The 12762-nt window shown below is 36.8% G+C and overlaps 1 protein-coding gene and 1 long non-coding RNA gene across 2 annotated transcripts in view; one reads left to right on the forward strand and one right to left on the reverse strand.

The window, feature by feature from the left end:
* Window positions 1–12762, reverse strand: part of ano8a (anoctamin 8a) — a 29494-nt gene that overhangs the window by 8298 nt on the left and 8434 nt on the right. Inside the window, exons 5-15 of the mRNA XM_087240805.1 lie at window positions 11386–11482; window positions 10613–10729; window positions 10010–10137; window positions 9736–9897; window positions 7506–7658; window positions 7276–7402; window positions 4495–4550; window positions 4036–4110; window positions 3310–3951; window positions 340–531; window positions 104–235 (exon numbers count right to left, since the gene is read on the reverse strand). Of these exons, the coding sequence (XP_087096931.1) occupies window positions 104–235; window positions 340–531; window positions 3310–3951; window positions 4036–4110; window positions 4495–4550; window positions 7276–7402; window positions 7506–7658; window positions 9736–9897; window positions 10010–10137; window positions 10613–10729; window positions 11386–11482 (1881 nt within the window). The remainder of the gene's footprint in view (window positions 1–103; window positions 236–339; window positions 532–3309; window positions 3952–4035; window positions 4111–4494; window positions 4551–7275; window positions 7403–7505; window positions 7659–9735; window positions 9898–10009; window positions 10138–10612; window positions 10730–11385; window positions 11483–12762) is intronic.
* Window positions 5483–12587, forward strand: LOC147837099 (uncharacterized). The gene is made up of 3 exons (XR_015478500.1): window positions 5483–5865; window positions 9033–9096; window positions 9282–12587. It is a non-coding gene; the product is annotated as an uncharacterized LOC147837099 (long non-coding RNA).

A 12762-nucleotide genomic window follows, 5' to 3' on the forward strand; every position in this document is an offset into this window, starting at 1 on the left:
CACACTTCATGAAAGGTAATTTTCAAAAAATTCACAATAGAGGCACTCCAAAAATCCAACTTACTCTAAAATGACACATTTAAACATATTAATTTTTCCTTACCTCTAGTACTACAACAGAAACAATGGCCATTTCAGGGCTCAACCAGGGGAAGAGTCGCTGCAGCTGACCGCACTGACCAATAAGGTAACAGTTCACGATTATTGCAATCAGACCCATCGCCTCCATTGCAGTCTGGTCAAATTTTAAGAACAAACAACAGTTAAAGATCACAAAATGAAACAAAAAATATAACCTGAATAATTTATTAAGCACTTAATCTGAATAAATCTCCTCACCTGCCACTGTCCAATGTTTTCAACCCTCTGCCCAAAGGGTCTCTGGAGGCCTGAGCACAGTTTTAAGGCATCACTTCGGATCTCTACAATGTTGTTGATGAGGGCACACATGGCTGCCAGAGGAAATGCAGAGGAGAAGAGCACAACGTAGCCAAACTGTATAAACATCTCCTGGTAATCTTGAAGAGTATCCTGTCAGAGCAACAGAACATTGAGTGTTTGATATTCATTTGTACATTAGTGTTCAGAATGTCAGATTTACTAAAGGGTATATTCATATATTTCCAATCCCATGAAACCCTAGATATAAGTGTTAAGTTCATTTTGAACCGCCAACTTATCCAGCATATGTTTTACGCAGCGGATGCCCTTCCAGCTGCAACCCATCACTGGGAAGCATCCATACACACTCATTCACACACATACAATATGGACAATTTTAGCTTATCCAATTCACCTACTGTATGCCACATGTTTTTGAAAACCTATGCCAACACGAGGAGAACAGGTATGTAATTAATTTAATAATTTAATTCACAACATGAATCATTTAATCACCCCCTCCCGCTTTCCTTGCTTCAAAAAGAAAAATGTCCACAAATGTAATAATATCAGCTACATAAATAATAGCCCACCAATAGAGGGCACTGTTCGTAAGTTAATTTTAAAAAAAGTTAATCCATTATATACTGAAAACATATTTATACATAGTTATACTATGCATGTAGTAGACAGGGTTTTTGTTTTGTTTTGGGTTTTGGTGTGTGTGTGTGTGTGTGTGTGTGTGTGTGTGTGTGTGTGTGTGTGTGTGTGTGTGTGTGTATATATATATCTATATATCTATATATCTATATATATATATATATATATATATATATATATATATATATATATATATATATATATATATATATATATATATATATATATATATATACATACATGTATTTTGTAGACTAAATATCCTACGTCCTTGGTATCCATCAAACAAGTGTGAAAGTAGTCTGCTGCTTTCTGATTGGCTTACATTGAATTCTTTTATTTCAACAAATATAATTTTTTTCGCAGGAGCTTGTTAGCATTGCAAGATTTTTATGGTTTTCATCAATAAGTAAAATCTTTTTAATTCATTCATTTTTCCTTCAACTTAGTCCCTTTATTCATCAGGGGTCGCCACAGCGGAATGAACCGCCAACTTATCCAGCATGTTTTACATAGCAGATGCCCTTTTAGCTGCAACCCAGTACTGGGAAACATCCATTCACACTCATTAACACACATACACTACGGCCAATTAAATTTATTCAATTCACCTATATCACATGTCTTTGAACTTGTGGGGGACACCGGAACACCCGGAGGAAACCCACGCACAGGGAGAACATGCTAACTCTACACAGAAATGCCAACTGACCAAGCCGGGACTCGAGTAAGCGACCTTCCTGCTGTGCGGCGACAATGCTAATCACTGAGCCACCATGTCACCTAAAATCTTTTTTTTTCCTGTATATTATTTTAAGGGCCTGGCATCTTATTGCTTTTAAAAACAGTTTATCACACTCATTTATTAAACTCAAATTCACTTATGAGTGGTATAGTGTTAAATAATTGAATTAGAATGTTTCGTTATTAACTAAGAAATGGTGATCCTTGGCTGCATCATCTGTCAAATTGATTATGAAATTACTTACTTACAAGGTAAAATAAGTATTGAACACGTCACCATTTTTCTAAAGGTGCCGTTGACTTGAAATTTTCCCCAGAAATCAAAAGAAGTTCATAAATGCAAAGAAAACTAATCTAATTAGTTTACAATTTAAGTTATGCATAATAAAATGAAAGGACACAGGGAAGTATTGAACACATAAAGAAAGGGAGGTGTAGAAAGGCAGTGAAAGCCCAGACAGCAGCAGAAACATCTCAGTAGTTATTCAGCAACTATCTGCCCTTTGTCATTGTAAATTAATAATATATGCTTGAAGATGAAGCCAGAGTGGACATTTCAGCAAGACAATGATCCAAAACACAGCCAAGGAAACTCTCAAATGGTTTTAGAGAAAGAAAATCAAGCTGTAGAATGGCCCAGCCAATCACCTGACTTGAATCCAATAGAAAATACAAGTTAAAGACCACATTTGATAGACGAGTCACAGAACAATCAAGAGTTTTGCACTCTGATGAAGTCTGTGAAAAAAAAAATCACACCTGAACAATTTATGTGACTTCATTCTCCATATGAGAGGCGTCTTAAGGCTGCCATCATCAAAAATGCCTTTTATATAAAGTATTAAATGTTTCAGTTGTTCAGTACTTTCTCCTTGTGTCATTTCATTGTTATTACACATAACTCATTTTCCAGATTTTTTCGTATTGTTTTATTTTTTGTTTTTTGTTTATTTTTATGATTGTATTGTTTGGGTTTTTACCAAAATCAGGTTCAATTCCAGGTCAACAGCTCATTTAGAAATGAAAACTTTAACGATATTCTGCCAGGAAGATTGGTATGTCATATCATTCATAATAATGATCTCATCAGCCTATAACAACCAAGTGCGCTACATATAAGCCCATCTACACAATGTTTCGCTGTACTCAGGTGAAGTTGAGGAAGTTTCACTCCATCCTCCCCACCACCACCACCAGGTCTGCCTCGTCACCACTCGGGGGTTGGCTTCGCCCTGCCTTCATCTTCAGGCAGGATCTGCCAGCTCATCCAGAGTTCTGCACCATAGATGGTTGCACACCATTCATAGCCTACGCCAAACAACTTTATGAAAGGACAGTAACGAACTTACATTTAATGAAACATTTCACAATAAATGTTAAAACATTTGTATGCCTCCTAAAGTCTTTCCGGTAGAAATGCTATTCCCAGGAAAAAACATGTGTTCAATACTTATTTTTCGCTGTGTATATTTATAATGTAATGGACACACGATTAGACTAATGATTTTGGTGAACAATACAAACCTCATAAATTAGCATGCAGCTTTCAATCTCTGGTTGAGTCAAAACAGTAGATCCGGTCTCCTCTGGAGGATCCATCCAGGACCTTTTCTTCTCCATAGTGTTGTTCTCCCCACCAGCAGCCTTACCCTTTCTTCTTTGGGATTTACTAGCAGAATCATCTATTTCTCTGTCATCATCATCATCATCATCTTCATCATCACGTATATCAAATATTAAGGATGGATCCATTCCTTCTTCCACGAGGGTAGGACTGTCATCATCCTGGGGGCTGCCTTGTGTTGGCTCTTCCACAGCTTTGTCTTTGTATTCCACCTTCTCTGTGAAGCTGACCTTTCTGTGCTTCAGACCAGCATCATCATCCACTTCCTCTGTTTTGGGTACTCTGTAGCTGGAAATTAAACTTCTCCTCTCTCTCTTCTCTGATTGCTCTGGAGGTGTGCCATTTTTATTCATGTCCAGACTGGCTTGGCAAGTCAGGCGTATCCTTTGCACTATCAAATGACTATAGTTCAGGAGCATGGTTTGGATCAAGTCCCATAACGTCCTCAGAGCTCCTAATTTATGGTGCTCGTAGAGATATGGCTGTAACACTTCTTTGATATTTTGTAGAAATTGGCGGAAGATCAATAACGTTGCCAGCATCTGTGAATTAAAGAGAGTGTTTTTTTTCTTGATTTATGCTTGAGACTTTGTTGCTTTAATATTACTTTGTCTTCTGTGCATTACCTCTTTTAACCGTTCCATGTCTTTGAGATAAAATCCAATGTAGAAAAGGCTGAGGTAAGAATTTATGAACTGAAACTTTAAAATGCAGAACACAATGTTTAACCATTGTAGACACACAGATTATACATCACACTAATGCATTCTTTAAATACACTCACCAGCCACTTTATTAGGTACACCTGTCCAACTACTATTTAACGCAAAGTTATAACCAGCCAATCACATGGCAGCAACTCAATGCAACAACAAATGTCAACAAATCTGCAGCAACTGCGTGATGCTATCATGTCAATATGGAGCCAAATCTCTGAGGAATATTACCAGTAACTTGTTGAATCTATGCCACGACAGATTAAGGCAGTTCTGAAAGCAATAGGGGAAAAGGGTGTCCAACCCTGTACTAGTAAGGTGTACCTAATAAAGTGGCGGTAAGTGTATCTCTCAGTTCATTAAACTTACAAAAACAGTCTTGAGGATGAGATTGTTGTCATATGTGCTTTGAAGTCTGTAGTTTTCTGTTTAAAAAGAACAAACAGGTGACACTGAGGATTAGACAAGCATTGAAATAACCAAGAATGCCAGTTTGCTATTTAAAGGGTAATAAAACTGAGAAATCAACATTTTATTGATCTTTTGTACTATAATTGTAGTCATTGTACTATTAAAAAACATCCTTTACATTTCAGAACTCAAGACTTTTCCTTATTAGTCTAAATTTAAAACTAAAGCTAATTTGGAAGCTGGTCTGCCAACATTGTGGCACTTTGTTATGCAAAAGCGTGGAAAAAAAAATAGAATATATTTTTAGATGGAGTGAAACTAAGATGATGCTGTGCTGATTATACTTGAATACAACTGTAATATCACCGAGTAACTGTTTTGTTGCAGGTTTATTATGCTTTGCATGTCATTACTGTAACATACTGTCCGGATATAAAATTACGTATTGATTTTGTGGGTTTATGACCCCTGGCTCCGACCCGTCTGCGGTGAAAATCTCTGGGTGAAAATTTAATTACTCCAGTACATTTTATGCAGACAGTCCCAACTCGCTCTCTTTCCGAGTTTTGAAGGAATTCCTTTTCCCCCTTCCTCCTGAGACACACACACACACCCATACAAAGACACACACACAAGGCTTCAGACACTGAAATGGACTCAGAAATCCTAAATCAGCCCAAAAGTAAATGTTATGTGTTTGTAAACTTTGTATTTCATTTCTGACCTTTCTTTTATATATCTCTCTCTCTATATATGCCCTTTTAAGACACTAGACAAGCTAAGAATGCCTGAATCATGTTTATGTACTTCTAAAAGTGTCATGTCTGGTATCATTCCGTTGCTTACACAATCCTGCAGCTCATGATCTAGGAGGCATAATCATAATTTATATGGCTTACATTCTTTAATGCTCTGAGTTAATATCTCTTCATATGCTTTCAGGCAAAACCCTCATTTTGCTTATTAGCGGTCAAAGAGAGACAAAGAAAATCTCCCGCTCAAAATTTGCCAGGAAACCATTGGTCAGTCAGTAGATAATGGGTGTGACTTGCCACCACAGGTAAAACCCATCTGCGCCCACAGATCTGGGAAGAAAAGATCTCGAAAAGAAGCTTTTCAGAGGTGCCCCCAAACCCGCATGCCTCGCTTGAGTCCGCCTTTTTCTTATTTTTCCGGCAAAGTAACTCAGTTTAAAGTTTGCGGCTCGCATATTCATCGTTTTGCACTGCAAGCTCCACGCATCCAGAAAGGACACCAAAGGACTCCATCCGCCAGCGCATCCGAGAAACTCGCGCAAAAAAGAGAAAGAGAAATACCTACGAAATACAGGTATTTTTAGTTATGCGTTAAGCTGTGTGCCCCTAATCAAAAAGGTGTTTTTATAATCTTGGTGAACCTTAATAGTGTGTGGAGCTGAGGTAGATTTGCCATTCTTTTATTTAAACTCCTCATTTCCTCGCTTGTTTTCTCTTCCACATTTTTGTTGTTATGTTTGTGCGTTTGTTTCTTATATGTCAGACTAGTAAATAAATCCCATTATAATCAAATGGATTGTATTGTTTGCCTCACAGAAGAAGTCCCCTAAATGATAGAGCCTTAAATTTGCTACAAAGCTTTACTAAAATAAGTATACCAAAAACTTCTAAACTATTCAATTACTTAACAAGTGGTTATAATTCCCTGTCTAAATAAATAATTACAGAGTCCGCTCGGACGAGTAGGCGAAGTCATTGGCATATATTTCATTCATTCATTTTCTTGTCGGCTTGGTCCCTTTATTAATCCAAGGTCACCACAGCAAAATGAACCGCCAACTTATCCAGCAAGTTTTTCCAGCCACAACCCATCTCTAGGAAACATCCACACACACACTCACACTACGGACAATTTAGCCTAACCAATTCACCTGTACCACATCTCTTTGGACTGTGGGGGAAACCGGAGCACACGGAGAAAACCCACGCGAACGCAGGGAGAACATGCAAACTCCACACAGAAACGCCAATTGAGCTGAGGCTCAAACCAGCGACCTTCTTGCTGAGCTGCGACAGCACTACCTACTGCGCCACTGCTTTGCCCCTGGCATATATTTATTTAGTCAAGTTAACTATAAGTTAATTCAGAATATTAATGACTAATAATAACTTGTTATTATTGATCATTAATATTCACAATCTGAGAATAATTGATATATATATATATATATATATATATATATATATATATATATATATATATATATATATATATATATATATATATATATATGTTTTTTTTATTTAGTCAAATTATCTATAAGTTAATTCAGAATTTTAATAATTAATAATAACTCATTTTTATTGATCAATAATATTTATAAACTGAGCTAATTTCGCTTCATTACAGATCATCTGTTATGTACTGAGTATGCATTTTTGACCTTAATCACAACAGCATCATTCTATGAAGGACCTAAGCTTTCAAACACACATGCAGAAGTTTAATCCAGTGGCCACAAAGCTGACCTTACAAAAATGCAAAACTGGTTGCCAGTTTTACCAGTGGGTGTTTACTGACACCCTATTCAACACATACCAGTAGCCACACCTACTCAAATAATGTGTTCCAATGAGGATGTCAAAACAAGACAGAAAATCCAATGACCCAAATTATATTTCACGCTAAATTCAGCAGCACACACATATTATAAATAATATTTAATATGTGTTTCTTTTAGTAATAAACTGATTTAGGCCTTACCCATGTCATTGAGCCAGAGAGCTATCTTCTTGTACACTTCATCACATACAGTAACAGTTACAGCCAGGAGAATTTTTGGAATGAATCTACATATGCTTGGAAACTCTTTTGTTTCCATCACAAATTCCTGTAAGAGATGTGAAATCATGAGTATTTGAGGGACAGTGTTTTATATTGAAGTTATGTCAGAGAACCTGTAGCTGCAAGTTGTGAAATGTGAGAGCTCCTACCTGTAGTTCCAGGCAGATGAACATGGCCAAGCAGACAAAGCAGAGACAGAGGATGCAGATGGGAAAGCTGACAAACCAGCGGAACATTCTCCTCTTCCAGGGGGGATAGTAAAACTCCTCACAGCCTGTTACTGGACTGTGACGCTTTACTCCCTGATGCACATGTTAAAAGGGCAGGCAGAAATGACAGTTTAGTTCAGAGCTTTATTTAAACAGTGAAAAGCTTTTTAATCTATAGATATAACTACACTGTAAAACCCAACAGTCAACTTTATGAAATGAAAAGAGTGTAGTTAACTTAAAAATTGACTGAAAGTTAATTCTACTCTTTTGAAAAGAGTTTTGAACTCAGAGTTGAAGATCATGAGTTAAATGGAGTAAGTTCACAGTACTCATATAGATTTATTTTTTTAACTCAAATGGTTTGAGTTCTCTTCATTTATTGGGTTTTAAAGTACTCAGTTGGTTTGAGTTCTCTTCAGTTATTGGGTTTTACTGTATTCAAATTGCTTCATGTAATCAAATAGATTAAGTTCACAGTACTCATTTGGATTCGTTTTCGAACTTAAATAGTTTGTTGCAATTGGTTTCCACAAATGGTTTAAGTTTCCTTAACTTTTGGGGTTTTACAGTGTACGAATTATTTTTGGGACAGATTTACAACAACATAAAAACATTGGACCAGTGCAAACCTTTTTTGTCATTTAAAAACTACTGTCAGAAATAACAAACAACATTCAGTGAATGATTAGCAATGAAGTTAAAATATCGAAATTGATATTTAGCCGCACAAAATACTTTTTTTTATGAGCCCAACACTCAACCCCAATCTGGAGGACAACGTTATACACACTATGGACAATTTAGCTAACCCAGTTCACCTACCGCACATGCTCTATCAACACATAACTCCAATTCTCTTTCACTTGCATTGGCTTCCTGTTCTTTATCGTGTACAATATAAAATTATTTTATTAACTAAAAAAGCTCTTCACAACCTAGCACCCGATTGCCTCTCTGATCTTCTTCACCGGTACACTCCTCGGCGCTCACTGATATCTTCTGCGGCTGAACAGTTGTCAGTTCCAAATTTTAAGATGAAATCATTTGGTGGCAAGGCTTTTAGCTGCATAGCACCACAGTTATGGAACTCCTTTCTGTTAGATGTTCGTCAGGTGGACTCTATCTCCAATTTTAAATCCCAGGTTAAAACCTTTCTGTTCAGGATTGCTTTTAATGACTTTCTGGATTAATATTATGTGTATTACTCTTCTCTCTTATCATCAATCAGGCAGTGAAAATTGTTAATAAAAAAAAAAACAGACCTAAAACGAGACGATTTTTTTTACAGTTCACCAGAAGCGACTGACCAGGGTTACTGAAACAAGTGCTTCTGCATACCTCTGCATATACCCCCTTCAAATTTCATAGCTCAAGATTCCTTTTGCAACTTTACAATACTCATTTAAACACTATAATTCGGCACTAACTAGTTCTTTTATCTTTTTTGTATACTATTTACGACAGATAGTATGTGACTGGATGTACCAATAGACCTGCAGCAGAACATCCGCAAGCATGGCTTCAGCAGGTAACCATTCTCTCCTTCATTTTCTTTGTTTATTACTTTTTTTTATTTACACTACAACTAAACAGTTTATTTTGACATGGAAATCAAGTTTTTACAATAAATAATGTGTTCTTGTGAGAGAACTCCTTTCAAAAAAACAATTTGTTATGTTCATTCATTCATTCATTTATTCATTTTCTTTTCAGTTTAATGCCTTTATTAATCTTGGGTCGCCACAGTGGAATGAACTGCCAACTTATCCAGCACATGTTTTATGCAGCAGATGCCCTTCCTGCCGCAACCAAGTGACCCCCTTGTCATTGTCCCGCGACCCCCACTTTGGGAACAACAGACTTACGCTATTGTCTTAAAATTTAGCCTCTGTGTTGTTAGTAGATTACCCGTATCTTATTATCATACATGGCTCTGCTTGTTTGCGATTTCATTTGTGCAGCTCTTGGTATATTAGTTGGTCATTATGTAAATTAAGTTCTGTGTCTGAGTGCTTTAATTTGTGCGTTATCATTAGATCATCCACAGATCTTCACACTCCCACTGGTGCTTTTATAGGGCAGCGCTCCAACACTAATTGCCCTGTTTTGTATATCTAGCCCTTTGTGTCTAAGAAAACAAGGTTATATAAATACGATATCAGCATACCCGAAACTGTGGCCGGGGTTCCTCTAGAGATTCTGCTGGTGTGTCCAGCGTTCCCCACTTATACGCCAGCTCTGCTTCCCGCCGCTTCCACCTCTCCAGAAACAGTGTTGCCCAGACCACATTGAAAATGGCAAATACCACACAGCAGATATCCTGACTTGTCTGAATATTAAAAGAAATAAGGGTTGGTGATTAAAAAATGCCTGAAAATAACTCTTGTATACTTCCATTCTTGAATTGTAGGACTGTGATATCAAGATAAAAAGCAACCTGCCTGATCAGACTCAGCAAACATCCAGAGCAGAAAGCCAATCACTGCTGGATACAGCATAGAGTTGGTATAAAAACCCAACCATGCAAAGTACATAGCGATTTTCACTCCAAAATAATCACAAACATCATCTGTCAGAAAAAAGGCAACATAATGTTCAGCATTTTTATTAGGAAACTAATTTGGGGATATTTGCACAATTTTACAGGTAAAATAATCTGTTGATTTTATTTTCTCCCAAACATGTTCAAGGCCTGTTGTGACATTGAATTCTAATGTAAAATACACAATGTCTGAACAGCAATAAAGCAAACTCCATAGCTTAAACATGAATCATATTTTCCTTTTAAAGGAGGCTCTTAGGAAATGTAATCACACATAACAAGACATGTATCAACTGGTAGTTTCTTGTTCAGAATTCACACTCTAGCGCCTCATATTTGCATACAGCAAAGCAGTCGGTGCTGTAGAAATAAGGTAGATACACATGAGTCTGTTTGCTAAAGGAAGAGCCTTAGCCAGGAGGAATCTCTTTACACAACCACTTAGAATAACTAAAAGTTGGTTGAGTCTTGTGCATATTGGCAAATGCGTAATCGTTCTCACCTAGAGGTTGCCGCTCGCAGACGGCCTGAACCCAGGACGTCATCAACTGGTTCAAGATTCTCTGCTCATGAAGAGGGAACATTTGAAGAATCACACGCCTGGCAATAAGCTCTGGTACTAAAAGAAAAACAAAAAATTGATCTGATTTTGGCCAAAAATAATGTATTCTTAAACTAAAACCAAAACACTTTAGAACATAGGTCTTAAACTTGTTTTCATAAATGGCCGCAGCTCTGCACTGCTTTTGCTCCAACCCTAATCAAACACAGCTGATCCAACTAATCAAGGCTTTCAAGACTACTAAAGATGATTAAAGCCTCATTCACATTACAAGCGACTTGCATCGGCAAAGCGACAAGCAACCGGTCATTTCAATGGAGAGTGAGCGACTTCTGACGACCTCCGTCTACGCGAGTGACAGCGACCATTAGCGACCAGGTGGGTGTGTCTAGCGACGCGACAAAGTTGAGAATCATTTAACTTTATTCAAATGAAGAGCGACTTTCTTGAGCCACAGCCATTGGTAGCAACAGTAGAGCTCACATGGTCCTCTCTCAGCTCGCTTAGAGGCTGGTTGTATTCTCTGTGATGTAGACCTACGCACCCCTGCATTTGCAGCAGGTCACAACCCAGAGCAACAAAGTGGCTGCAAGTGTGAATGAGGCATAAGCAGGTGTGAGTTGGAGGCAGTTGGAGCTAAACTTTGCAGAGCTGTGGCCTTCCAGGAATTGAGATTGAGACCATTGTTTTGGAAGCAAAAAAATTGTATCTACTGATTGGTTGACCCTCCAGGAAGTGGATATTATGAAGTGCCTCGCCCTGTTTGGCTCGGAGGTTATCCAACCAATATTTGATAATACCCTGACGCTCCTAAAGAAATAACAGATAAAAACAACCCATCAACACATAAGAAAATGTCATTTCATATGGCCACAAACTGTTTTGCCCTACAGGTCAAGACTGGTTGTCCATTGAAGTTAAGTACAATGCAATTACAAGTACAATACATTTATAAGTACAATACAATGCTGTTCAACAGAGTAACTCTGAGGAAGTGGAAAACCTCGACACTTCCAAATGTTTTTAAATGTTTAGTTGATATGGTTTCTACACTCAAGCTGTAAAGGTTACGATTCTTTAGAGTTGGCAAAAAGAAGATGTATGATCAAATATATGGGCCCCTCCCTTAGATGTATACTTTAACAATGTCTCTGTAATTATTTTTTTTCTGTAATATTTTTTCCTCCTTCCTTTTTACATGTCAGTCCATTTTGTTTCTTACTCCATTAGTCTGGCTGAAATTCTTTTCATGGTGCTGCATAATTGTTGTATTGTTTGCTAGTGTTTTGGTACATGTTCCAGTTGGTATCAGGTAATAACACTGAGATAATTTTATTGACACACAGTTGAAGTCAGAATTATTAGCCCCCCTGAATTATTAGCCCCCCTGTTTATTTTTTTACCCAATTTCTGTTTAACGGAGAGAAGATTTTTTTAACACATTTCTAAACATAATAGTTTTAATAACTCATTTCTAATAACTGATTTTTTTTTATCTTTGCCATGATGACAGTAAATAATATTTTACAAGATAAGTTTTCAAGATACTAGTGTTTAGCTTAAAGTGACAGATTAATTAGCAAGTTAGGTTAATTAGTTATTGTATAACGATGGTTTATTCTGTAGACTATGGAAAAAATATATTGCTTAAAGGGGCTAATAATTTTGTCCTTAAATGGTTTTTAAAAAATTAAAAACTTGTTTTGTTCTAGCCGAAGTAAAAAGAATAAGAATTTCTCCAGAAGATAAAATATTATAGGAAATACTATGAAAAGTCCTTGGTCTGTTAAACATTATTTGGGAAATATTTTTTATTTAAAAAAAATTTTTTTTGGAAACCATTGTGCAGAGAGAATGTATGTTTTCATAAAAAGTTCTATGAATAAAGTACAATGCAATTAAAAAAAAAACAAAAGCATCAAGGGTTAACGCAAAAACCAAGCCAATGGGTATGGTGTAAACATATTTCAGAAAACTCTACTAAAGAGTTTGAATGAAATCATAATAACTAGCAACCTATTCACCACAATGTGAAATAGCTATGTGTTTATGACCTGATAAAAGACTGTGTGAGACTGGAAAGGAGAGAG

This window comes from Danio rerio, chromosome 2 (assembly GCF_052040795.2).
Source record: "Danio rerio strain M-AB ecotype USA chromosome 2, GRCz13ab, whole genome shotgun sequence".
NCBI lineage: Eukaryota > Metazoa > Chordata > Actinopteri > Cypriniformes > Danionidae > Danio > Danio rerio.